The sequence below is a fragment of the Equus przewalskii genome, unplaced genomic scaffold, assembly GCF_037783145.1.
Source record: "Equus przewalskii isolate Varuska unplaced genomic scaffold, EquPr2 ChrUn-6, whole genome shotgun sequence".
NCBI classification, from domain to species: Eukaryota; Metazoa; Chordata; class Mammalia; order Perissodactyla; family Equidae; genus Equus; species Equus przewalskii.
This window is the reverse complement of record NW_027228754.1, coordinates 1,887,781-1,915,397: the sequence shown is the minus strand read 5'-3', so window position 1 is coordinate 1,915,397 and position 27,617 is coordinate 1,887,781. Positions and strand designations below refer to the sequence as shown.

At 53.2% G+C, this 27,617-nt stretch overlaps 1 protein-coding gene across 2 annotated transcripts in view; it reads right to left on the bottom strand.

Moving 5' to 3' along the window:
* Positions 1-2,939: 2,939 nt before the first annotated feature.
* LOC103551143 (cilia- and flagella-associated protein 45) overlaps positions 2,940-27,617 on the bottom strand; it is a 43,064-nt gene continuing 18,386 nt past the window's right edge. The window contains exons 9-18 of one of the 2 annotated variants that reach the window (XM_008520489.2): positions 25,935-26,048; positions 25,173-25,366; positions 21,499-21,723; positions 20,975-21,111; positions 6,928-7,103; positions 6,269-6,470; positions 5,924-6,145; positions 5,047-5,172; positions 4,515-4,722; positions 2,940-3,631 (exon numbers count right to left, since the gene is read on the bottom strand). In XM_008520489.2, coding sequence (XP_008518711.2) covers positions 3,352-3,631; positions 4,515-4,722; positions 5,047-5,172; positions 5,924-6,145; positions 6,269-6,470; positions 6,928-7,103; positions 20,975-21,111; positions 21,499-21,723; positions 25,173-25,366; positions 25,935-26,048 — 1,884 coding nt within the window. In that variant the 3' untranslated portion in view covers positions 2,940-3,351. Of the gene's footprint in view, positions 3,632-4,514; positions 4,723-5,046; positions 5,173-5,923; positions 6,146-6,268; positions 6,471-6,927; positions 7,104-10,600; positions 10,819-20,974; positions 21,112-21,498; positions 21,724-25,172; positions 25,367-25,934; positions 26,049-27,617 lie in introns of those variants that run through there. The other variant, XM_008520491.2, reaches the window with a different exon arrangement.

Below are 27,617 nucleotides of genomic sequence, written 5' to 3'. Positions count from 1 at the left end.
CAGTGAGGCAGGAAAAAAAATTAATCCCTCCCCAGAGTCTGACTGGTCCTGGAGCAACTGAAATGTAATTGAGCAGCACGCGTGCTAATAGTTACGTCACCAGGAACACAAAGAAGAAAATCCACCGGGATTTCATATCAATCATGGCCTTGCAAATTTGGGGCTTAAGAGAAGATGACTGGAGGATGACTTCCTAAAACCTGGGGAAGAGAATCACGGAAGAAACTGAGTCAGGAATGACTCAGAATGTCTCTTGAATAGATTTCCCAGGGCCGGATGCCCTAAAAGACAAATTCACGGAAATTCTGTGGACGCCAAGTTAGGTTTCTCATGGTTACCAAGGACACGTCAATTCTCTAAATTATTTTTCAGTGACCATAGGAACTAGAATTCAGCTCCAGCAAGACTGGAGAGAGACGCAAAAGGCGGAACTAGGAAGAAGAACGGAGACAGGTGACTGCGTGCTATTTGCATCTCTAAGGAAAAAGAGAGAGAGAAAAACCAGGACTGTACTTGAGATTCCCTCTCTTGAGGCAGCGTTTGTGTACACAGCCTCCTGATTGCCTGGTGACATGGCCCGCCTAAATTTTGCAAGCCAGTTGTTAAATGCAGCCATTATTAAAAGTTAAATTATATAAATTTACAATTAAATAAATTATATTAAAACAGAGGAGAAAGGTGCTCAAAACTCATCACTTCCTAATTATTTTACTGCAGTTCACCACTGTCTCAGCTCTCGAGTTATCCACCTCTAGGGGATGGGTATGGTGGAAATGCTCTACAATGGTGTGGTACGGCACCTGTCTCCCGACTCCACACCATGGACATCATGTTGGTAACTTGAAATCAGCCATGGTGGGAGAATTTACATCATGGAAACAGCAAATGCTGGAAAGTAGGGCTTCCCTACCCCGTCCCCAAAGCCACTGTCAAACAGGTACCACCACAAGTGTTCTTGTGAACAGACAAGGTTTCACGCAGGGGAAATGAAAAAGCACCAACGTGTCCCTGAGTCAAAATCACAGGTCAGAAACTGCCCTCCCTGCTCACCCAGCGGTGGTGAGTGCCCTGATAACCACTGCGACCCAGCCTCAGATCAAGAACTTCCCCGGCTTCTCTGTTGAGTAAGTTGTTTCCAGAGTCTCTCTAAAATCTCTCTTACTGCTTTTTAATGAGCTTTTCTTGCCAGTGCCTGGCTGTTCTCACCTTTCAAATGAAGGCTAAGTCTGAGCATGGCTCCCTGGCTCCTAGAATGGGAAGATGAGGTCATTCGACACAACCTGTACAGCCAGCTGGCTGCCTCTGTTCCTCATCACCTTGCAGGAGGCTCCTCAGACTGGGAGGGCCCTCTTCAAGTCATCCTATTCCGTGCCCTGTTGTAGGGCAAAAGTGCGCCAGGCCCAGTGCCCTGCTGACGATCTAACTTTCTATGAACAAATCATCATATGGGTGCTCATAAACGTGTCCAAATAAATGAAGGGATGGATGGTTCCTGAAGTTCTGTGCTCCCTCAGTGTTTAATCCCTTACCCCCGTCACCATCCCCAGGAACACCCCCACTTCCCCACCCCTACCCGAAGACATTTGTCCCTGGCTCCCTCTGTCCCACCATCCTTTCTCTTCCCAAGCACTATCAAGGCACAGCAGTAATGCCATCACCCTTTTGCAAATACCCAAGCCAACCAGAAGGACTTCCTAGTTATGTATACCCAAGCAGGGCTTCAGGGCTTCTTCAGTTAAGAAAGTTGAAACTCAGATACTTTGAGGTCCATCCATACACCACACTTCATCTGGCCCCAGAGTAGAAGCAGGAAGAATTAGAAAGTCCAGTTGTCCTCAAGCAAAAAGAGGTAAAGAGAGAAGAAAGTGCTGGACTCTCAACAGGCAGGTGGCTGGGAGAGGCAGGGAGAACTGAATGACCTCGAAATACTGTGCTTTTCAGAAGACCCTCAACCCCTACACCAAACACACGTCTAGCTGCGTGCCTGTTGCAGCCATCCTGTATGGAGTACAACCACTTAGTCCACTAGAGGCAGGTGAATTGGAAATGCAATGCTTGGGGCTCCCTAAGAGGAGAACTTGGACCAAGGGATAAAAGTTATATGGGGACAAAAATTGGGCTCAAGAGGAAAAAGAGATCTCTGACAGTCAGAGGCCAAATGGACTGCTTTGGGGAGTAGTGAGATGCCACTGGAGGTATTCAAGAAGAGGTTGAAACATCCTTGGTCAGGAATGATGCAGAAGGAATTCAAATCCAGAGAAACAGCCTGATGTCCTAGATCAAAATCTGAGTTATTACCTTTGTAGCCCTGGTCAATCTATCTAACCCCTCTGAGCCTCAGTTCCTTTGCCTGTATAATGGGACAGTGCACACCCTCATAAGACAAAAGTAAGGATTAAATAAGACAAAATATTGGAAAATACCTGGTACTTAGTTGGTGCCCAATAAATGTCCATCCCCTTTCCATTAAAACAGGCCTAGGTTAGATGATCTTGAAGGTCTTTCTACCTTACAAGCATGACTCTGAAAGCCTTCCTGGTTGTTGAGAAGGAAAGCAGACATCTGGTAGAGATGAGGAAGTCAGGAACAGAGAGATGAGGGGAGGAGGAAGAAAGATGCTCAGAATGGTCCAGGAACATTCAGAGAGGTCATCTCTGCCAGCCCCTTGTTTCGCCTCTTCTGACCTTCTGGAATGGGAGAGAAAAGCGGGATTCTGGGTTTAAAATTCAGCCTGAAGCGTCTCAGTTGCCCCATCTGTATAGGGAAGGAGTAGGATTCTAACTCTGGCAGCTACCTATCCAAGGAGGGGAAGGGCGGAAATGGTGCAGGAATGATGCTGGACGACAGGGAGCAACCTCTCCCACTCCCACCGCCCTGAGCAGGGCCCTCCACCCTGACCCTATGCCCAACCCTCCGTGGAACCAACAGTCACATCAGTCTCAAGTCTTACAGTTTTTTTATTGTGCTAACACTGCTGCCTCGGAGCTCAGCTCTCACACACAGAACAATTCAGTCCAGACCCCCACCCACCTGGCCCCCGGGGCCCTCTGCCTTGGCTGGGGACACCGGGCCTCCAGCCTCAAGCGCTCGCACACCTCCTCCTCCCTCCAGCTCCCAGGGCGTGCGGAGAGGGCTCTCGATGGCCTTTCTCTGCTTTCCCCCGCCCTCTCCCACTTGGGGGAAGGGGGCTCCGCCTCCCTACTCATTTCCCGAGGGAAATGCCTTCAGTCCCCCAGCCGTCGAGCGGCCCGGGGCAGACGAGGTCAGCGCCGGCGCGAGAGCGTCCCCAGGTGCAGGCAGAGAGCCCCGCGCCCTCCTCCCGGCCGGGGCGCAGCCCGGCGCGCGGCGCGCTCACACAAAGAGGCCGTCCTTGCCCGGCAGCGGCGCCTGGGCGCAGTCGGCGGGCTCGGCGCTCTTGACCTTGACGTAGACTGGGGAGGGGCCCGCTTCGCAGGCGGCGGCGGCGGCGGCGGGGAGGGGCGCCAGGGCCACGTCCTCGGGGCCGCCGCAGGGCGGAGGCGCGTACTTGCGGCGCAGGGAGCGGCTGACGTTCTGCGTCGGGTACCCCAGGAGCTGGGTGACGCGGCTGCCGCGCCAGCTGGCTTTGTACCCCGGCGCCACGGCGTCCTCTCTGTGGAAAACAACAGGCGGGCGGGTGAGCGGGCTCCTCCGCGGCGGGGCATGGGCACGGCCTGGGCAGAGCCGGGGGCTCTTGGCAACCTCTCGTCTCCCGCGCCTCCCGCCCTCCCTCAGCCTCGACCTACCCTCCTCTCTGCCTCTTCCTAGGCCGGCGACCCCGCAGTGGTCCCTGGGGCCACCATCCCCATCCTCTAGACAAGGCTTGTCCTCATGTGTCCGGACAGCCCACAGTAGGCAGCCCCATCTGGACGCCCTCGAGTCCCCTTCAGATGTTTTCGCAGAACCACCGGCTTTAACAGGGAGGGAACCTTGGAGATCCAGGAGCTGTTTTCCCTGTCCTTTCCTTAACTAACCTTGACCTTGACCTCTCTCTCCCTCTTCTCCTCACCTCCTGCCCCTCAATCTATTCCATCTTTTCCTCTATCCCTAGGGCACTGCAATCATTAGCACGACTAGTCTTGTTCTATTTTTATTTCTAGTTCGTTTCTGATATGTTATTAGCACTATTCTTATTATTAACTCTTCTTAAATAAGCACGTCCAGAGTTCTCACCGGCGCAATACAGGGGAAACGTGAAAAGCATACATGCCCTGCCCTCTAGGAGCTTACAGTCTAGACGAGACGGACAGACAGGTGCACGGACAGGAGGGAAGTGGCGGACAGGGGAGCAGAAGTGAAGACTGGACGTGGGAAGGGGGAGAGAGGAAAGCCATGCGATGATTGGCAGGTCGACATGCTGCGGTCCCAGCACTCGCCGGCGGTGGCGGGCAGGGTTGGGGTGGGTGTCCCAGCCGGCCGGTGGTAGGCAAGGGTGAGGAGGGGCAGGGCGCCGGTCCCCTGCCGCACAGCAGCATGCAGCATGCATCAGGTTTTACCTGATCTCACTAGCCAAGTCGCCGCAGGCCCCTCCGCCGACCCCGCCGCCGCCGCCGCCGTTGCGGTAGCCGAAGGCATCGCGGGCGCCGCCAACCCCGGCGCCGCCGCAGCAGCAGCAGATGAGCCCCCAGATGCCCACCGACAGGCAGGCCAGTATGAGCAAAGAGCCCAGCACTGCGCCGATGATGATGCCTATGCGCCCGGTGTCTGTGGAGAGAAGTAAAGAGGAGTCAGCCTTTCTGCAGTGTGGCAGGTGCCTGGCTAACCAGGAGGTGCCAGGGCAGGGGCCTGTGGGGAAGAGGGAGAGGGATTCAGGGGGGTCTCAGGGACACCCAGTGAGGAGTATATGGGGAAATGCAAGTGAACCCCTTACGTTTGCATGTCTTTCCCAGGGCTTCCCAGCTAACCTAGGTGGAGACCTATGCCCTGAGGGCAATGGGAGGGCAGAGCCAGATGAGGCTCCAAAATACAGCCCAAGTTCCTCCCATCCAACCTTCCCAGCCATGGGACCTCCAGGGCGGCTGCACATACCTGAGACCTTCACCTCCACCACACACACACTGTAGCCCACATGGTTGGCCACTGTGCACTGGTACAGCCCGTCATCCTTGTAGGAGATGTCGTTCAACACCAGGTCACCATTGCTCAGGCCTGCAACTGAAGGAGAACCAGGGGTCTCTAGTGAGGCTGAGGGGCCTGGTCTCTGAGAGCTCCACCCTAACCCAGGCCCCTGTGGGCTGTGGGTGGAACGAGGGAAGGTGTATACACACACGGATCCACTCCACTCTCCAGGTGAGTCACCTTGCCCCTCCTGGAACAGAGAGGCAAAGAAGGGCCCCTCTACCAGCAATAGGACAGAGACACCATTAGGTATCTTAGGGAAATATGTCCCCTCTCTGAGCCTTGGTCTCCTCATTTGTACAGAGAGGACAGGGTCAACCAGAGGAATTCTAAGGTGCCTTCCAGCTCTGATATTCTTCGACTGTGAGTACTAGCCAGCTTCCCTGGGTGCCAGCCACTTTACCCGCCTCATCCCATTTAATCCTCACGTGCCCCTGGAAGGCAAACATTATTATTCCCTTTTCGTATATGATGAAACCAAGGCACAGAGAAGTTAAGCCACTTGCCCAAGTCTCACAGCCAGTCAGTGGTCCAGCCAGCATTCAAGCCCAGCTCTGTCTGTCTTAGGCCATGCTCCTTCCAAATTAACCATACTGCTTTTGACTGACTCCCCCCTTTTGCCTCCTCTTCTTCCCTCAATAGCAGCTTCTGAAACAGGCTCAGAGGACTAGTCTCCTACAGGGCTTCTAAGTTTGACTTTGTACCACTGATGACCAGGGAAGGCCCAGCAGTTCCCAGAGTCCTTACCTTCTGCTTCTCGCGCTCCCCTCTCCTGGGGCCCCCTCACCTTGATTCAGGTTGCTGTGGAAGGACTCCTGGTAAGAGAGCTCAGAGTGGAAGCTCTGCTGTGAATGGTAGGACCCAGCACGGTAGGGGCGGCTGTGCCCACTGATCTTGGCCCACTTGTAGGAGAGAGGTGGAGTGCCCCCATTGGCAAAGCATTTCAGCACCACGTCGTTGCCGTGTGTCAGGTGGCCCTCAGTCCAGCACACGGGCACCGCAGGCCGTGCTGCAGAAAAGCAAGCAGTTCTGAGCCAGGGCCCAGCCAAGAGGCAGAGCCAGGCTCAGGGTGGCCAAGCCTCCCTTGGCTCTGAAGTCTGGGGAAGAAGCTCCCAGAGGAGTCTAGCCATACCTTGGACGGTGACGATGACCTTCCGAGTGGCCATGGTGGTCTTCTTCACCCGGCACTCATAGGTGGCTGTGTCAGATACCTGCAGGTTCATGAGGTTGATGGAGGCATCATACTGGCTGGGGTCTGAGGCTGCAAAGCGGACCCTCTGCTGCAGATGGGGGAGGTTGCCATGGTTGATCCTCTTGTCCTGGTAGCTAAGGAACTGAAGAAGAGAAGAAAACAGAGGTGGTGAGACAGGCAGAGCCGAGGAGGGCCATGTAGATTCGCTGCCTTGGGTAATTCACTGAACTTCTCAGACTCAGTTTTCTTGGCTGAAAAATGGGAATATGATGCCTGATCCACTGACCTCTTATATATCGTGTGAGATCAGATGACATCAAGCACTTTGGAAAGTATAAAGTCAGGCTGAGAACTTCTCAAAGGCAGAGACCATGCCTCATCTTCCCTTTGGAGTGAGCTGGGAGGAGGTGGATGAACTGGCTGGCTTGATTTGTGATTGCAAAGCTCTCATCCCTGTTGCCCCATTTCCTGAGAGACCTTGGGGGAGGTTCGAGGTCTTAGTTTCCTTGTCTGCCCTCCTTTTTCCCTCAGGGTGTGGGCTGCTGACAGGAAGACACCATGAAGTGTAGGGTAAGGGGAACCCTGTGCACAGCACTCACCACATTCTCCCGATGTGAAGGGTCTGAGTTGACCTGCATCCACTCAATGTCCAGCCCATTGGGACCATAGTCCTCAGGGTCCAGGATGTAGGGGCAGCCCAGTCTCACATTATCACCTTCCGCCAGGTACAGGATCTCCTGGCCATCCCCGTTGATCCGCACAGCAGACAGCAGTGCTACAGGCCAGGCAGAGCACGTGGGGTGAGGGGAGCAAAAATAGCTTGTGTGGTCAGCTTCAGCCCCTCCCTCCACCATTTTCTGTAGGTGGCAACCCAGGTCTCAGTAAGGGTTCCGTAGGGAGGAGGAGCTGCTCTGAGTATGTGGGTGTATGAATTGGTATATGCATGTCTATGCACGCTTGTGTAAGTATGTCTATATTCTGGTTTTGTGTAGGAATGCATCTGAATACTGTTTGCATATATACATAGCTATTCTGTATGCTTGTATGTCTGCATGATTGTGTGTGCATGTATGAGTACGTACACATATGTACATTGCGTGCTTATGAGTATTTGTGGCTGCTTATGTGTCCTGTAAGGATACTCGTGCACGTGACCAGGCAGGGTGTCTGCTTATATATTTACATGATGGTACATGTGTGTGTGTGTGTGTGTGTAGGCACATAGACCACACTGAGTTTTTAAATGCTCTGATGGAAGAGCCTGACTCCTTAAAAGCTGCCTCTGTCTGGGCCAAGTGAGGTGCTCCTGTCTGGAGGCAGAAGAATGGACACCATGGCCTCTGGGGTCCCCTTCCAGACCAAGGAGCAGAAGACAGTGTCTGTGTCTGTCTCTGTGTATGACAATGTGTATCTGTGACTATATGCCTGTATGCCTGGCTATGTAAGTGCTCTAAGTGATAGTGTGCCTGTGTGTGACAGTGGGCAGCTGTGACCAGGAGACTGGCTGTGTTCTTGTGTGATAGTGAATGATGGTGTGTGCCTCGGACTATGGCCACATGCATCTGTAGGGCAGTATGAGCCTTGCATGCCGACATGTGACCTTGTGGACTTTGTGTCCTTCCCCTTGTGTGATTGTGCAGCTCGGGTACAGCTGCCCCCACCTTCTCGCTCCAGTTGGGGCCCCTCCCACTACTGCCAGCACTAGCTCCACTGAGTCAGCCCTGGGTGAGGAGCCAGGATCTGGCAACTCAGGGCTGAGCTCCTCTCCCTCCCTACCCTGACCCCAGGCAAGCAATAGCCCCAACCGGTTGGACCTAGAGAGGAATATGAAGGGGGGTGTGCCCAGGGCCCCAACCTTGGCAGGTAGGGCAGGCAGCACTCCATCTCCCAGTCTCCTGTAACCCTCTCTCCTCAGGCCCCTCACCCAGCCTGGCACACTCTCCTGAATTCTTTGTTGAGTCAGCAAGCAAGTCCCTTGGAGTCCCAGCCCCTGACCTCTGCTCTGCCCTTCTCTGGCTCTCTCCTGGGACCACCTTCACACTTAGAGAACCTCTCACACACACAATTACACACTGTCACAGCCGAAGAAATCGACACCTAGACACACTGTTACAAGCCTTCCAAGTGCAGATGCATACCTATGCAGTCCCACCTTCCTATACACACAGACACTGTCAGATCCATACAGACTCACATCTGCACCCAAACATATTAACGTTAATCCGGAAGACACGCTGACTACGCACACACGGAGTCCCCCGTGTGCATTCCTTCAAGACCAGACACACCTGTAGAAGCTTAGTCTGGTTCTAGAGAGCCAGCAGGTGCCCTTTCAACACCCCCAAAACCTCAGGCATCACTGAATTGCTCCTCGGAACCGTGGCTGGGCCGGCAGCCATGACCAAATGCCTGCTAGAGTCCAGGGTAACCCAGAGCAGGCAGGTTGGCTGCTGGGGCTCTAACGGGACCTGGTGATGCCTCCTCCAGCCCCAGGCCAAGAGAACAGCAGCTCATTCCTGAGATAAGGATCCTGATGCCATCTGCCGGATCCTAGGGCGGCACAAGGCAAGCCAGGCATGAGCCAGAACTCAGCAAAGAGCAGAGGCTCCACCCTGGGGAAGGGCTGCCAGAAGCAACCCACAACAAGAGGACTTTCCCCATACCCGGGGCCAGCCACGCAGCGGGGTAAGTATTCAAGGAAGGGGGCTTGGGAAGGAGGGACGGGCTGGAAGGAGAGGGCCTCCACCCTGCACTAGGCGGAGTGTCTTCCCTTGTCCCCAGCCAGGGAGCCTCACCCTAGCCTTTCAATCTCCCTAAAAGCTTTCTCAATGTCCTCCCAAGGGTTCCAGCCTTTCTGCACCCCTCACTCTCCTGGGGAGGCTGTTCCTGGTGTCTCACCTTGATTCCTCTTGCTGTGGCACTGAGGAAGTACTTCCAGGGAAGGTGAGAGAAGAGAGAGGCTGGAAAGAAGGAAGAAAGCCTGAGTGGGAGAGAGAGCTAAATGCGGAGACTGGGAGAGAGGGAGGGAAATCGCAATGGGCTCTCCAGGAAGGAGGATGGTGGTGACTAATTGTCCTTCCACAAAAGTACAGGGCTGCACCCTCCAGGGAGGTGTCGCTTCAGTAGTAGTGTCTACTCTCAGCTTGGAAATCCTTTGTGAGTATTCGAGCTGCTTGCAGAGTTCCTAACCCTCCTCCCGAAGGTGAGGGAGGGGAGAAAAGGTGGCCCCGTGAGAGGGTATTGGTGCATAAATGCACAAAGCCCACGACACACGCCACACACATGGAGATGTCCCAGGTCCCCATAGCATGGCTGGCACTTCCCGAGTGGGCTCTGGCCAGCCCAGCTCTCACCAGACAGAGAGGGTGTTGCAGACATCCTTCCGGAAATGCAATCATTCACACACGCACACACACACTCATACAAAGCCTGAAAATGCTCCCTCCTTCTCAAGCTCCTCCCCGACCCCTCATCCTGAATCTAAACCCCAGGAGGGTCTCAGAGCCATTTCCAGCGATGCCCACATAGAATGGCCCTGGCCGAGAATTGCCCCAACCTGGGCAGGCAGCCATAATATCCCATCCTGAGCCCTGCCCTCAAAGTGTGCCCCAGTGGGGTGAGGGGCTCCCGGAGTTGCCGTCCCCACCCTCCTCAGGCCTCATCCTGGAGGGGGCACTACCCTGGAGTTCTCACAGCCCAGGGGCCTGGAGCAGAGTTCTCAGGCCTGGGCTCTCACTGGCCGGCTGGAAGCAGCCCATTCAGACTACACCAGCCCCAGTCTCTGCCCCCTCAAGGCAAACAGCTCCCTACCCTTAGCTCTGGCCTGAGAGTGGGGCGAGGGCCCTCCCGCTGGGAATAGCACACAGACTGATGAAAAGGGAGCTTTCTCAGGCTCCTCCTCAGCCCCCACCCAGCTTTGCTGCTCACCTGACCCTCTTACCCAACCCCCGGTTCCCAGAGGAGCTCACGCAAGCCCTGTGCTCCCATTCGCAGCATGTCCGTACATGTGTGAGCCCCACAGGCTCTGGGTGATGAGGATCCATCAAAGACCTCTGTCCCATTGACATATGCCCCACACCTTTAGGCTGGGGCTTTCCTCGGGGGAGGGCTCCATGGCAATATCCAGACCCAGGTGGCAGTAGGGCAAGGGTGGAAGCACCCTGCCAGGGTATCTCAGACCACCCTCAAGGCTCCTCTATGAGCCCCTCACTGCCCTTTTCCCTGCCCATCTGGTGTCATGTGGGCATCCCTGCCAGCTGCCCAGCCCCATACCTGGGCTCAGGCACACGAGTAGAAGGTGGAATGCTCCTCGAACTCCCATGTCTCTAGGCTCGGTGTTTCCTCCGCCTGGGCTGGGTATCCCGGGGGCCGCTGGCGGTGGGCCAGTGGTGGTGTGTGGAGGGAGGGGGAGCTGAGGACCCAGACACTGCCCAGGGTGGCAGGAAGGTGCAATGAGTGCCCAGCTGGGGAGCAGCCAGAGTTATTTCTATGGGAGGGAGGGGGCCTGGTCCCCGCCTTGGGGAGGAGTCCCAGGAAACCTAATTAGCGGGGTGACAGAGTGGCCTACCCAGGCATTACCCAGCCCTTACCCAAGCTCTTCCCTATCCCGAGAGTGGCTCAGGGAGGCCAGTGGGACTTGTAATTAGGCATCTGTTAAATTTCCACTTCCTCCTGGCCACATCCTCGAGGTGACAACAGTCGCCCCATTTCACAGCGTCCACAGAGTTCCCCTCACCACTCATTTGTTGCCTCCTTCCCCAGGGGAAATGGAGAAGAGGAAGGAGAAGCCAGGCTTGGGATGGAAGGCTGGCCAGGCCTTGAAGGGTCAACACTCACCCCAGGGCACAGGTGTCCAACACACCCTCCCAGTGCAGCCTCCAGCATTCCACATCCCCACGCCTTCACATATATATCCACGACTCTCCAGGGTCCCCACCCCCCGACCCCAGGTTGAGGCAGCAGGGAAGGGGGCACTGGGGCTGGAGGGGAGGCCCAGCCAGATGAAAGGGACCCAGGACTTCAAAGGTAGTCAGCCCTCCTGAGCTGAAAGAGGGAGGGAAGGGGTGTGTGAGGGAACATGGTCTTCCCCTGGCCGCCCCCTCTGGAGTTGTGCCCCAATCCATCCCTGATGCAAGGTCATCCCTGAGCATAGGGGAATCCCTGGAAGCTGGTGGCATTATGAGGGATCCAGCCCCTCACCTCCCACACAGAACTAAAACCAGTTCAGTGAGGCCTGAAGGAGAGGTATCAGGGAGTGTGGACAGAGCGAGGTGAGTGGATGGGGTGGGTCAGGGGATGCTGGAGGGAATAGCACCAGGAGGGCCTGGAAGGGTTGTGCCTGTGTACGTGTGCACCCACTCACTGGGACATGCCCGTGCATCATGTCGAGAAGGGCTGAGCCCCTCTGTGTGGACTTGTTTTAGGGATCATTTGGTGTCTGTGCTTCTATGCACAAAAAAGGAGACCAAGGACCCTCATAACCGGGACTGCTCGTCAAGTGGCTAAGCCAGTACAGTTCTGGGAAGGTTGGAGCTGGGGTGGGGAGGGTCCTGGTGGGCAGAGAGAGAAAGTGGAGGGCCTGCGCTTGCTAGTGGGTCCAGGGGTTCCCAGAACAGGCCTTGAGCCTCCCTGGACTCCAGGACTGCCCCCACACACAGTGAATGGCCCCATTCAACAGCTCAACTCCCTCAGAGGAGTCAAGGGCCTTCCCCCATCCCTGACAGGGGGCACAGGAAGAGCAGTGAGGAAAGAGTCTTGGGGAGAGTTATGGGGCTCAGGGATGCTGAGCCCACCCCTCCAGGAAAAATAAGACAGAACAATAAGGAAGGACAAGGAGTCCACGCATCTCTGCATTCCAAACCCCTCGCCCTGCTCTCCCAACAATAACAGGGTGCTCTGGCACCCACCAGATGTACACAATGAATATTTTCATTTCCTTGTTTATTTTGGGGGTTTACAGGATTGTCCTGCACACTCTGGAGAGCAGGGATCATTATCCCCACTTTATAGGGGGGAAACAATGGCCTGGAGAAACAGGAGGAGTCAGCCCAGGTGATGCTACTGTGGCTTGACTAAGAGGGAGACACCCAGGCATTCTGACTTTCAATCCAGAGTGGTCCAAGAAAATAGCTTGGTGACCCTGTGGGTTACTAGACCCACCCGTGGGGAAGGTCAGGGATGGGTGGAGGGGAGAACGGATGGGACCGGGAAGAGGGAGACTGCAAAGAAAGTAGTGAGGTTGAGGGTCCATTAAACTGAAGGTGGGGTTCGAGTTAAATTGAATCTGGATTTGGGCAAATGTTGGAGTTGGGGAGAAGGCTGGAGTTGGGGTTAAGATTGGGGTTGGTCAATTGGAATTATGAATGAGGTTGAGGTCAGATTTGAGGTTGGGATGGGAATGAAGGTTGAGATTAGGGTTAGAATGACAGCTAGAACTGAGGCTAGGGTTCATGACTGGGATTCGGGTTATGGTAAACAGGGTTTTAGTTTCATATAGCTGTGCTTGGGAATGCAGTTAGAGCTAAACTGAAGGCTGGGTTGAGATTTATTTAGGATTCGGGTTACAGCTGGGTTAGAATTGAGTTTGGGACTCGAGTTAGAATAGGCTTGGGTTAGGGTTAGAACGTGGGTAAAGCTGTATAGGCAGGGGGATTCATGGGGATCAAAAATGAGGTTTTATTTATGATGTAGAAAGACTTCAGCCTGCATGCACTAAATCGAAGTTTGGCTAGAATTGCATCCCTTCACTCTGGGAGAATACCAATGGCACATGTAGATTGGGGTCCCAAGATTTGGGGGAGAGTTCCAAATATGCACGAGCCCATCTGAGGGATATGGAACAACTTAATCCTGTGACAAATGTAACCTCTGAAATCCTGCTCCACAACCTAAGCTCACCACCTGGTCAAGCCCCCAGAAAGGCATTTGGAGAGGGGATGCAGGAAGCTATTAGCAATGAGTGGGGCTGACACTAAATTGCAGTAGAAGATGGGGTCCATCCGAGGCAGTTTTACTGGGCCAGGGGCGGGTCCTGGTTTTGGAGTCTAGGAGATGGGAGTTGGGAAAGACTGAGGGCCTAGATGCTCCTAGAATAGCCAAGCCACTTTTGAGGGCTCCACACCGGGGCCCCTCAAAGCCTCAAAAGGCAGGGCACATTGTTGCTCTCCTTTGACCCACTGAGGGCTAATTGCCACCTCCTTGCAGTTTGGGGCCCATAAACGAAGCTGTCACCTTCCTACCTGTGCCCTGAGCCCTGCAGGGTTTTGGGGTAGGGGGACAGTAGTGGGGTAAGGGCGCTGGGATATCAGCTTAGTTTTCATAGCACAGGTCCAGCCCACCGCCCCCTCCCTCTGGATCAGCCCACAGCCCATGTTTCTCTGTGGGCTTCCTCCTCAGCAGAGAAAGAGGGCCCACTCCTGGGAGCCCCCACCCCAACTCCTCCCTCTCCTTTTTCTCCACCCAGGCTCCACCCCAAACATCCCATTTCCACACCCACTTCCTTTTAAGATCCCATAAAGGTCTGGACAAATCCAGGAAACTGTCAGGGTTCCCTTTGTGCCCCCAGGGAGAGACAGTGATTAGTAAAGGGGCAGAGAAACACATGTGGCATCCAGACGGCCCATCCAGAGGTTCAGGGAGAGAGAAGAGGCAGAGGGCCCAGGCTGTGGTCTGGACCCAGCACACAAATTTCTGAAAGGGCCCCTTGCTTTCCCTGAGAAATCCATGGCTCTGGGGGGGGAGAATGGCCGCTCTTTTGTGCACATGCCCCAATTTGAGTGGTATTTGCTTCTCTTCTAAGACAGAAACAAAATCAAAGACAGAGGCTTAGAAAGGAGTGAACAGAGATAGAGGAGGTGGGGAGAGAGGGGACCAGGACCTGGAGAAGCCCAGACTGCTTCAGAGATGAGGTGCAGTCCAACCCCAGAACGTCTTGAGGAAGAACAGACAGAGGCCTTGACCCATCTACTCTTCCTCCAGAGTGCCCTTCTCAGCAACTCTACACAAGCCCTGTGCCCTGCCCTCACCTGCCTGGCCTACCCCCATCCCCTCCCCCCCAGGCTCCCGAGGCTCGGGCTCAAGCCCCCATCTCTTCTTCAGGGCCCAAGGTCTACAACTTGACCCTTTTAAACTCCCCCAACACACAGTCGGCAGGCTGCTTAGCCCCACTCCCAAGACCCCATGTAGACCTAGGCTCACCCCTGCAACACCAAGGAGTGTACAGCCAGCCCTGGGAGTGGCAGTGCAGAGAAAACCTCTGAGAAAATGGTCTGGGAGCAGGAGTCCTGAATAGCCGTAGTATAGTCAACACAATACTGCATCTCAGAGAGGGCAGACAGAGGCACACAGTCACGGAGAAGCCAGGGAGCCAGGGCAGCTGCTGCCTTTCCGCCCAGCTCTCAGTGAAGGCTTGGGGCTGGAGGATTGCCAGGTAAGGGCATGGTTGGATGAGAAGAGTGGGCAACTTAGAGGTGGTACAGGTGGTATGATGGGAGACTGTCGAGGCCAGACAAGGAAGGGTTAGGGTTCGTTACAGAGAGAGGGACAAGATCTGTGTGTGGGGTTCAGTTTCAAGATCTGGGTCGGGGTTAGGGATTGAAGCCCAGATCAGGGCTGACGGGCAAGAGTTTCGGACACATGCCACCCAGGGACTCCCTGAGCCCCTGCTCAGGCTTCCCAAGCCTTGGTGATTCCTGCTGGTCCACCTCAGAAGAAGGGGGGAGCCCAGGAAGGAGCCTGGATATGCCCAGAACTCTCCCATCAAGTGATACCCTGCAGCTGACCTGGACTCATAAAAGCAAACTGCACTGAAATGGTCCCCATCACTGAAAGGAGTGGCCTAACCCACCAGTCTATCCGCAAAACACCAGGGCAAAGGGTGGTTGATTAAATGTTAGGAATTGAGCTGTTATCCAGAGAACAGTGGAGGAAAGAAGAATTCGCTTGTACAGAGTATGTGAATTCCTGATGACAAACCTGAAGAAGAATTAAAAGACACTGAAGATAAAAGATGTTTTCACCTTACGGAAATTAGCCATATCCTGCAGAAACTTCATCCATTCATGCAGGGCTGGGCCTTGTGCTGGGCCCTGGGGAAGCAGAGATTAATGGAACTCAGTGTCTTTCCTTCTAGAGGAGGCTGGTGGGGGAGACAGACAAGGGAAGGGGCGCCAACCCCTTATTACGCGTGATAAGCTACGGTGATATGCTGCAAGGCCCCCTAACCTGGTGGGAATGACACTGAAAGAGAGATCTGAAGGGTAACTAATGACGTGCCGGGGAGGACTGGGAGTGGAGCCAGGTGACCAGAGAGTATTTCAGTTCTCAGAAGATAAACCAGGGCCCAGCCAGACACAGCAGAGAAGAGAGTGGAGTCAGGAAAGACAGCTGATGGTTATTTTTGGACTGAGGAGGGAAGAGCCTTGAAAACTGAACCTGTGGGGACCTTCTACTCAATCCACCAGAGCACCCACTGGAACCAGAGCGAGGCCCTCGGGACGGACTAGGCAACTAAGATTGATCATCCTGAACCGTGTGTATGTTAGAGTGGAGAGAAAGACCTTGTGATGAATTAATCCATGCGTCCAATGGGCCTTTGACTTTTGAATTTGTAGAAATAAAATCTGCCTTTGATTTTGCCATCGGGACTCCCCCGACACATACGTGCAGAGGATCACTGTGGTCCGGCTCGGGCCCCAGGGCAGCCCCAGGCTTGTCTTCCTTCCCGGAGTCGCCAGGGAAGGTGCGTGGGAGCTGGCAGGTGTCAGAGTTAATCCAAGTGTCTGCTTCAGAGCTTCCCCACTAAGCCATCCTGACCAGCCCTCCCTCTGATCTCCCTGTTTGTTTCCTGTTGCCTGGACACTGGCAGAAGGGAAGGTGGTGCCGGAGTAGGTGGGGTTCAGAGGCAACACAGCTCAGCCAGGGCTGGCTGGGACTTGAAAGGGTTAACTGGCAGAAAAGCAACAAGCCCAGCGCAATGGATAAAGTAGAAGGCTCCCCACTTTCCCCTCCTTCTTTCTTCCAACAACTCACCAACCCTCCCCACCCTGAAGTGCTCAGAAGAGCCTTGTGTTTCCAGAATTTTGGACACTTCCCCACATGGGGCCAGGCAGCAAAGCAGCTGGAGTAGAAGATATCTGAGGGGGTGCCCCATAAAAAGAGCCTGGACTTGTTTTGTGTTGTTGCAAAGAGCAGAACTAGTACCCCACAGTGATGCAAAGGAAGACATATAGTGACCCAGTATTCAGAAAAACTTTCTGAGCATCAGGGCTGATCTGAGATGGTTTGGATTGCCTTACGAGGTAATGAGCACCCTGTCTCTCAGGGCATGCAAGCTCAGACTGTCCAACCATTTGATTAGAGTTTACAAAGGAGATTCAAACACTAGAGGGTCTTTGAGATCACTTCTAGCCTTGAGATTCTATGATTTGGTGCTCACCCCCACTAGCCTGGGGACAGTCTTTCCCCAGGGGCCATGCAGAAAAGCTCATTAGCTCTGGGCAGTTTCTCCTGCTCCTCACTCCCACCCACCCCCTTGACTCCTCTTTCTAGAACTCTCCTGAGAAAGCCACCCAAAATCTCAATCCCATTCCTGTCCCTGCCTCAAAGTCATGAAAGGGCATTGAGGTGATGGCTGCTCATTTCCCAAGAAGACAAGGAGAATGCAGGAAGAAATGCAGAGCTTACACTGTAAGGAGAATATCCCAGCTGGGAGGGTGTGAGCTATGGAAGCTAAAACAGATGGAAGGCCTAAGCTATTTAAAGCCAGTCAAATCAAGAATAACTTAGCCTTTTCTGGGACTCTAGATTTCCATGATCTTGGAAATGAGCTTCTTCCAGGTAACCTTGGCATGATTTGCCAGGATAGCTCTCAGAATATGGAGGACAGGGGCCGGCTCCGTGGCTGAGTGGTTAAGTTTGCATGCTCCACTCCGGTGGCCCAGAGTTCTGATCCTGGGCATGGACATGGCACCGCTCGTTAGGCCATGTTGAGGTGGCATCCCACATCCCACAACTAGAAGGACCTGCAACTAAGATGTACAACTATGTACGGGGTGGGGGGGGGGGGGGGGTTGGGGAGATAAAGCAGAAAAAAAAAAGAAGAAGAAGATTGGCAACGGTTGTTAGCTCAGGTGCCGATCTTTAAAAAAAGAAAAGAAAAGAAAAGAATATGGAGAGGGAAGGGGGGCAGGTCACCTTGGCAGCCCCCTGGAATGGGGAAGAGACCTCTGGTCTGGAGGGCACTACCCCTCCCCACAGATCTGCCCAGGCTCCCACTCTGCAGAAGGAACAGTCAGGACTGATGAGAGGGAGGAACTCCACGGCCTCCATGCCCAGACGTCTTGTCTGAGACTCCAGCGTCTCCCCTCCACTGTCACCTAAACAGCTGCCACCCTCCCTCACCCCAAAAGCCCTGACTGGCTTTGAACTCTCTGAGCCCTTTTCATCCAAGCCTAATCAAAATGTTTTTACTGAAACCAATTAATGCCCAGCTGTGACTTGAGTCACAGATGGGGATGCTGAGACTTTCAGGGGTGCAGGAGGACATCCCAGCACTCCACCGAGTCAGGGGCAGCCCGGCTCGGCCACCAGGGCTGAGTCATCCCCAACTGGAGCTGTTTCTGTAGCAGTTGCAAAGGTTCTGAGACCGCCTCCAAGCCACGGTGGAGCATGATGCAGGCAACCGCACATGTGAGCAGGTAGAGCATGGAGCCCAGCCAGGAGCCAGGTGACACGTGCCCGGGAGCCAGCTGCCTGCAGACCTGATTCATGCTCCAAGGTGGAGCTCAACCACTGGGTTTTCCAGGTTATACCAGTCTGACGTTGCAAGGACCAGAAGACCCAAAGAACAGAAGAAAGGGAGCTGGGAAGTCTATCAGGTACCCATACAACAAAGTCAGTAGCCTGGCACATTTTTTTGCAAGCCTCTAACGTCTTTACATCAACAAAGACAATGCACCAACAGCACTTCCTACTTATCTCCAGTTTCCTCCAGCACTACCACCCTTTGCAGCTTCCCAGACACCCTGAGCTGGTTTGGTGGCTTGGAGGGGTGCACGGAGCTCATTTCCACCCCTGGGCACTGAGAAGAAGTGCTCAGGAGCTGAAGCCAGCCCTAGGAGAAAGCACCACACACCCAAAGGCCCAACCTCTAGCAACAAGTCTGAGACTGGTTGTTCCTGATGGATGGGCCCACTAAGTCCTCAAAAGAATTCGGGGCATTTTCTCTCTTCTTTGTCTCCAGGCCCCACCTCCACTCTGCAAGCTGGGCTCATGCAGTCCCCTGATGGCTCTGCCACCGCTATCACATAGCCTGACCCCACCAGCCCCCACTTAATGCCAGGGTACTTTTCCCTGTAATTATCCCCACTGCCATTCCTGAGTGAGAGGGGTGGAGGGTTTATAAAAGATGCCCAAATGTAGCCAGCTGGCCTCAGATGCCAGCTGCCTGCCCGGCTGTCAGGAGTGTCCCACTTCTAGGAACTAGGTTCCTGCTAATGAGTCAGACCAGTCCTGAAGCCTGAGGAAGCCTGTCTGGGACTTCTCAGGAATCCTGAGAGAAGAAATTGAACCTCTCTTCCACACCATAGGCCAATTCCAAGAACTTCTAGAGGGGACAACCCTGAGGGCAGAACTCTGAGATTCTCTCTCAAACCATCTTCCCTTGCTCGGAGATGGCTATATTCCCCCATCTCCAAAGCCAGACCTCATTCCTGTAACCTATGACTGCCCACCGTCCCATACCCAGGCCACATCAATACAGTCTCATTTTCAGGCCATGTAGCTCTGCATTTGCACCAGCAGCAGTTCTGAAGTGCTAGTCTTATTTTCAACCCGTGAACTTGGCCCATTTTTCTCTACATGGGCTCAGAAGTTAGCAATGAGCATGGACGCCCCTTTCTTTTTGACCTGCATTCCAGGGAGCCGGTTCCTCCCAGCCCTGAGAGGGATGACTTCAGTGGGGAGCTGGGCAAACTCCAGGCACCCACGGCCTTTCCAGATTTCCTGGGAAGAGGGTCCCCTGAAACAGGTAAGGGCTTGCTCCTTGGTCCCTGCAGGTATTTACTGTGCAATAGGCGATGGTCAGAGAGAACCGAAGCGGTAAGCGAGCTGCAGAAGGATGCCAGAATCCTCAGTGGCATTGCCATTTCTTCTCTCATCCTAAGTGGAGTACCACATCTTTCCATCTTTTCAGACTCCTAGGGAGGAAGGTATCAGCTTCCCTAGGTAGGAAGTTGTACTGAGCAGGGAAGGTGAGAAAGCCTCTTCCCCAGGCAGCTGGTGGGGCTGCCCACCTGGTGGGTGATGCAACAGTCTTCCCTGCTGGGGAAGGTGGAGAAGAGCCTGGGGAAGCTGCCACTGTCCTGAGGAAGAGGAAGCCCAGGAAGCAGCTTGCCACTCCCCCTGGACCCTGCAAAAAAGAGGGCTCTTGCCCGAGGCCTTTGTAACGTGGTGTTGTAAAGGCTTGGGAGGCACCCAGCAGCTGTCCTCTGCCTCTGCTAGTTCAGGACCCATCAAGGGAGACAAGACTGGGCTCTGGATTTGAGAAATGGAAGATGGGGTGGCGGCAGGGGCAGGGGTGAGTGCCATAGGGATGGGAGTTGGATGGAAGCCCTTTGTCCCCAAGGCATACAAAACAGAGAAATCCTTCCATCCTCGGAATCTAGCACTTCAGCCCAAAATGGAAGCCTGATAATCAGGGTCCTTCCAACAAAGGCTGCGACTATTCTAAAGGTGCAAGAAATTTGGTGGGGAGCAGCAGAAAGAGAAAGCAAGAGCAGACCGGCACAAATGAGAAGCTTCTGTGAGGGTAGAACCAGGTCTGGTGCATTCACAGAGTGCCTAGAATGTACTTAGCACATGGCAGGTACTCAGTAAGTATTTGGATGAGTGAATGAATGAATAAAGAGTATCTGGGGCAAAAGTGAGGCAAGCTAACACAGATAAAGATGGCTTTGGGGAGCCCCAATTGTTCGAGTGAGGTGGATGAAGAGAGCCCAGCCAGCCACTTGAGTGAAGGAAGCAGCTGTGTCTGAGTGAGGGGACTGGGCTGGCAGGATGAGGGGCAGGACCCTGAGCATGTCACAGTGGGGGACAGGGCAGGTGTCTGCCTGGAGGGAGTGGGCTCCTCTGGCAGGAGAAGAGACAGGAGATTAAGCCCCAGGTTCATACACCACCCTCTCCACATCTGGGGTCTGAGTCATAGGCATGAGTATGCCATGGGCAACCCCAGTACCTCCTTCCCCAGCTAAGCCCAGCCGTTGTCCCAGCACCCCCTGAGAGTATTTCTAGCTCCTTGTCCTGAAATGCCTCTGAACTGGGTGTAGAGTGTGGAGTAGGGGCAGAGACAAGACTGGCTAAAAGTGGACATGATGACAGCATCCCAGAGGGTCACAGAAAGGCCAGGAAACACCAGGACAAGGGGACCGCCTAGCTTAGGAGGGATGATCATGAGAGAGCACCCTCCCATTCTCTGCCCCTGAGCATCACTCACCCATGGCCCAAGTCTCCTGTAATCTATTTTGCTCCACGCTCAGTACCCTGTAGGAGCCACTCCCCACGTCAAGAAAGCTAGGCTGTTCCTTAAAGAAGTAGAATAGATTTAATCTGTAACTCTGAAATGTCTAGGTTAGCAGCAGTTATGGATACCCAGAGACTGGGCGGAATCTGTCTCATGAAGGCATCCCGAGGGGCACAGAGGCAGCCCTCGGTTCACAGAGGTGGCTGGCAGGATGTTAGCTTTGCGCTCAGCTTCAATGCAGTACTTCTCAGGAAGGCCGGTGGCTCTGCAGGGGAAACACAGGGCAGGCGTAAGGGGAAGGGTGGGACCAGAGAGGAGGCAGCAGGAAGCAGGCTCTGGGCAGCGTTTACAGAAACCAGGAACGTGCAGTCCCAGCCCTGCTTCCACAATCCACCCCACAAACACATTCCCGTCAAGGCTCCAGCATCCTGCCAAGGAGTGCCCAGAGAGCCAGGATGTCCCAGTCCCAGAACTTTCTGCTAGAGTCCCCTTCAGACAGCAACAGCCCCGTTTGAGCTTCCAGTCAGAAGGGGCCTTCCCTGAGCGCCTCTGTCATGGCCCGTTCATTCCCTGAATGCCACGCTTTCCAGCCTGCCACACCACCTCTTTGGGGGAGGGGTGAGGAGCTGGGGAGGAAGGGATGCCAGCGCACCTCAGCTCTTCCAGCTTTTTCTTTTTGATGTTATCAATGCGCTCACGCCGCTTCTGAGCCTCCTCTTTGAGGCGCCGGCCCTCCTCGAAGGTGGCGATCCGGTCCTGCACCTGCTTCTGCTGGTTCTCGCGCACCTGGCGCCGGAGTTCGTTGGCGTGCTGTAAGCGCCCCGTCGCCTTCTTCTCCTCCTCCAGCCTCTCTTTTTCAATCTGCTCTCTCTGAGCCCTGGAGGATGGACACAGGCTGTCGAGTGGGCTAGGCTGAGCCGGCCCAGCTGAGGAAACGCAGCGGGGGAGCCTCTTGGGGGGTCTTCTCCGGTGGACGTGCCTCGGAGACCACACTCTGGCCCTCATCTTCTGTGGCTCAGAGATCAGCCCCAAAGGCTGCCTCTGCGCATGCTCCCCCTTCCCACCAGACAGGACTGACTTCGGGGGATGTAACTGTACATCATGGACATGCTTAGAAGGGCCCTATGTTCGGTTTAATGCTCTGCTGTCATTGTTTTGAAATTCTTAATAATTTGTGAACAAGGGGCCCCACATTCTCATTTTTCACTGGGCCCTCCAAGTAGCTGGCTCTACACCCAGGGTTTCACCCACTGGAAGCTACCGTTCCTACTTTCTTATAACAATGCATAACTCCTCTCCAGCTTGTTCTAAGATATCTTTCTTTCTCTCTCTCTTTCTTCCTTCCCACTAATGATAATAATGACATTAACAAAACCAACAAAGGGGATGCTTAGGAAGTTAAAAGAAGTGGTAAAATCTGTAGTGCTAGCTGGCTCTCCTTAGTTGCTGGAAGAAGGAAGGAACTCAGCCTGATATCGCCTGGTTCTCTTATTGATCCAGTTCTCCAAATTCCTCTTAGGAGCCTCTTCCACAAGAATACTTCATGGACCCTGACATCACGGGGAAATGGCTAATGCAGACCAGATAGACTCAGAAAAACTTACATGAAATGTATTCACATCTCAGAGGAAATGCAGTCAGAGGCCAACTTGAGCTAACATCTTATTTCTTTTCAATGCAATCAAAAACAAAATGTAAAATCATCTTAGGCAGGGACCTCTCACCTGCTCTCTTTCCCAGGGTCATTCGTAACCCAACAAAGGTGCCGAAAGCACCACTTCCCTTACTCATTTCCCTCCAGCCATCTTCCAGGATCCACCATCCATGGGGGATTCCTTCAGCTCCCAGCAACTCTTTCACACCATGCAAACACTTCCAAAAGTTCTACACCTGCTACAGAGCCTTCCCAGTTTATCAGAAGAGAACTGCTGGCTCCCTTGCCGTCTGTATTTAGACACCAAATCCCCACTGCTCAGACACGTCTCTGGTAGCAGGAAGACTCTCCTCTTCCCCTTGCCATTATTTTCCTATATAGAGAACAGTTTTCTATTGTTTCACATTACATGAAACAGAGTGGAAACAGGGGACCTGTCAGTGTCACTAGAGAGCCCCTGGGGTGACAGGCAGTTGAAAATCTGAATGGGAAAGAGCCTGGTCATTTCATAGGGTTAGGGCAGTGATCATGGAGCCTGGCTGCATTACCACCACCTGGGAGTTTTCAAAAACTACTGATGCCTGGGCCTCACCCCAGACCAGTTAAATCAGATCTGTGGAGGTGGAGCCTGGGCATCAGTACATTTTGAAAGCTCCCAGGCACTTCTAAGAACCAGTAGGTAGGGTAGAGGTAGGGTAGGTGAGCTATCTCTGCTTAGTCAGCAGGCTGAGAGTTAAAGGCATCCCTCTGTCCAGAATCAGGAAGTCCATATATAGGCCATAGAGGAGGCCATGCTTTTTTTTTTGTTTTTTTGAGGAAGATTAGCCCTGAGCTAATATCTGCCACCAATCCTCCTCTTTTTGATGAGGAAGACTGGCCCTGAGCCAATATCCATGCCCATCTTCCTCTGCTTTATATTGGGACACCTACCACAGCATGGCTTTCCAAGCGGTGCCATGTCCACACCTGGGATCCGAACTGGAGAACCCCGGGCAGCCGAAACAGAACGTACGAACTTAACCACTGCGCCACCGGGCCGGCCCAAGGAGGACACACTTTTGAAGTAGGAAAAGCTGAATTGCTGGCTATGGCAGAGACACTCCTAGAACTTGAAGACACCCACCATGGTAGTCACGTGGCCATGGAGACACTAGGTCTAGATGTTAACCTAGAATGATGGGTGAAGTTGAACTTCTCCAAAAGGCTGGTCCAGCTTTAATAACTGACTAGTATGTATGCTTCAGGCAAGCAACGCAGAGACAAATGGGTCAATGACAAAAGTAGGACATTAATTTCCTTGCATTAACACTTATTAGTGCCTGCTAAAGGCAACACAGAGGTCCAGGGGCATAGAGGCAAGGGAGGGAAGACATCTGAAAGGCAGTCCAGAGCCCAGGGGCAGAATCTTTGGGACCATTAAGGAAGCTGCCTTCTTCACCAGCTATCCAGAGACTATGGCATGACCCTTGAGGGCAGGGAAAGCTATAGAGCCAAAGGGCATTGCAGCCAGTGGGGACAGGCTGGGGCCGAGAGTCCAATAAAAGACCAGGAACCTGGTTCTGGCAAGGACAGAGATTCCTACAGATCTGCTCTGCCTCTGGCCAGGGGCCCAGGGGTCTGGTCTGGCATGCAACTGGGCATTACTAAGAAGAAGGACCTGGAGCACATAGACCAAGAAAGCTGGCTGGGCTGCACCACTCAATCTCTACTTATCTGAGCATAACTTCTGTAATTTTTTATCTTCCCCCACTCCCTGCCAATTCTAATTTTGTTTGGTCTGCTTCCTTTTGAAAAATTCTCATCTTTTAGCATCTGAACCAGAGCAAGAAGGGATTCATTCCAGGTCAGGCCAGAACAGTTTGAGCCAGGAGAACACCTCGGGGGCCAGGTCTGGTGGTGGCAGAACTGACTGGTAGGAAGCAGAGCAGCTGTGACTGCTGGCTGCTTTGGGGGTACAGGAGGAGGCGGGCAGGGATAGTGAGAGATGTGAATGCTTAGTTCCCACGTAGGTGTTGGATCCCACTTAGGTGTTAGGTGATCACTGAGCCAACAGAGAGAACAAAAATAAAAGGATAAAGAGCGGGCAAGGCAGGAAAGATGGATAAACACAGGTGAGGTCCATCAAACTGTGAGTCTCTAACATCCTTCCTACATGAACGGGCCAGGACAGTGTTTCCTTCATCTCTAATATCCCCCATAGCGTCCAGCACAGAGCCTTGAATTTACGTCAAATAGATGGCTAAGACCTCCCGTAAAGCCCCGCTCCAGTGACTCACAGCCCTTAGCGTTTGAAGTTCTTCTTTCCATCTCTCCTCCACCTCTCCTGCTACAGTTTCATCCCTCACTTGCAGGGAGACATGGAGGTGGGTGAGGGCAGAGGAACCAGATTTATACGTCTACTTACACTTTTGATGCTCGCATAAATAATCCCAATAATCCCCAACTCCTTAAACACTTTCAGTTGCTGTTTTCCAATTCTCTAATCATAAAATTCTTGGCTCAGCTGTCTTTGAAATATTTCAACTATCCATCTAGTTACAACGACCCCACCAACCCAGTCAAGGTGGATGCTCATTTACCTGTGGACACGCTGGAACGCTCCTCTCTACCCAATACAAACCAGCCCTGCCACAGTACCAGGAAAGGAAGCCAAGGTTCCCAGCCCTTCCTACCGAAGAATCCTCTCGAACTCATCTCGGTCCCGTTGCACCTGAACAGCCAGAGTGTGCTCCTTGAAAGCCACCTGTTCCAGCCGACTTTTCCGCAGTCTGGCCTCTGTTTCCACCTTCTTCTGTGCATTTTCCTTTTCCTTTCTGCGCCACTCTCTGTCTGCAACCTCCTGGTTGCGCTTAGCCCGCAAGGCATCCTGGGAAAGGAAAGGATGGGGAGACCAGTGAGGGTGCAAAATAACCTCAGATACCAACCAGGTGCCCTTAGGGAGACACCTACTTAGACTCAGACACAGCCTGCTTTGAGAAGCTCCACGAATTTCTCTAGCAGCAAGGTTCTTCTGGGAAGCAGTCAATGGAATCCTATCATATAACTTTCAGGTCAGAAGATGCCCTGAGGGGTCATCTTGTCCTTTCACCTCACTGATCCCAGTTCTTTCCCTAAACCTCAAACACCTCCAGGCTATCTTGCATCGCTTCTAATTTTAAAAACTGCTAATGACACAGGTTCTTCCGGTGACGCATTTCAATGGTTAGGTAAGGTTGAAAGTTCTTTATGTAGCAGCCGAAAGCTTTCTCTTGAACCTCAGTCCTTGCTGCCGTGAGCACTGGGAGCAGGCCCACCCCCTCATTCTCAGACTACTGAAGTCTAGATAACTTGTGTCCTCTCTTCCCTATCTCCACCTGTGAGGCCATTTTACAGGCTGTCAAAGGACTAGTTAAGGGAGTGGAAGAGGCCAAGGGAAGTGGAGACTAAACAGGTACCTGCTCTGCCTGGTAATCCTGGGCCTTCTCCTGCATGGCCCTCAGGCGGGCTATCTCCTTCTCCTTCTCCCTCCGGATTCTCTCCTGCTCAGCCTCAAACTCTGCTTCTCGAGCCTGCCAGGAAGAAAAGGACTTGAATAGCTCCCATTGCCCCAGGCTTGCAGAGAGAAACCAAGCCCCCACAACAGTCTCTCGTTACCCCCTTCCTGACTCCTTTTAAGCTAGGGCAAAAGGACTCACAATGCATGGACATCAAACCAATTAGCATTTGTAAAATGCTTGTTTACAAAATGCTTTCTCCTGCATTATCCCAGAGGGTCCCCCAACATCTCATGAGATAGATATTATAGATGAGGAAACTCATGTTCATGGAGATCAAGGGTCCTGCCCAAGACTGCACAGCTCGTAAACTGCCAAACTGGATTGGAATGCAGGCATCCTGAGCCCAGCCTTCACGCTCCTCCCACTACCTCACAATTTCCAAGTGGCAAGGCCACTGGGCCAAGTTTCTAGAAGAACTGTGGCTTCCTGCCCGGCCTGTAAAGTGCAGCAGGTGGAGGTTATCTTATTAGGCAGTCCCAGAGTAGTCAGCAGATCCCTAAGGAGTGAACCATCAAAATTAGCTCCCTTTGCTAATTTTGTTCTTTCTCTGAACAAATCTCTAAAAATTTCCCAACTATCATACTTGGGCTGTCATAAGACTAATGGCTCAGGTTGGGTGGAAATGTGATCTCCCCATAAAGAACGTTCCTTAGGCCTCATCCCACCTGCCCAGACTTCTGTGCAGCCCAGTGAGTTGACTGCTTGCAAGCTGTGCACAGCTGACTGGGTGTCAAGCCGGTCTCTCTGTTCCACCTTGCCCTAGATGTAGGGCAGGGAACTCTGGAGGCTTCCACAACCCATCTCTGCCTTTAGCTCTAAAAGGGCAGTGCGTGTGCTGGCCCTCCCCTCCCCCACAAGAACAGAGACCACTCTGAGGTCAGGGAAGGACTTGAATATATCTGGATACTTACAGTGGGCTGTGGGCATGCCCAAGTGCCTGATCTCTTTGCCAGTCTCCAGCCTCTCCTAGCTCCTCCCACCAATGACCTTTCCATGTATGAAGACAAGACATATTCCTCTCCTGCTCAGAAATCTATATTGTGATTTCTCATCATTCCATGCTTCCAGCTCTGCTCAAGTCCCAAGGCATCCCCAACAACTGCTCTCAGCTTTCCGTATCACCATCTCGATTCTTATCATGACCACCCCAGACTCCATGCTGTAGCCAGCAAACCTGTTCAACAACTCCTACACATGACTGGCTTATCATCACCACCTTCACCCATTCAGGGAAATAGTGGTGGAGTTCCATATGATGTAGAAAGCATTATTCTAGGTACCTTCAGCCTAGTCTGATACTGGACTTACACTGAAGGCTTCAGGATATTTTGAATCAGTCAATGACTAGGTTCACAAGGTTGCTGTAACAATGAAATGAGACAACACACATAAAGCACTTAGTACAGAGCCTATACACAGACTAAGTGTTCCATAAATGGTAGTTGTGTGATCATTACTATGCACGAACCATCTTTGTCCCTAGTCTTGCGTTCTCACTCTGTTGCCTGCATCTCCCTGGCATCCAATAAGAAAGCTAAAGCCAATACGAAGCTTCGCTGAGCTTTATTTTCTGTGGTTTGC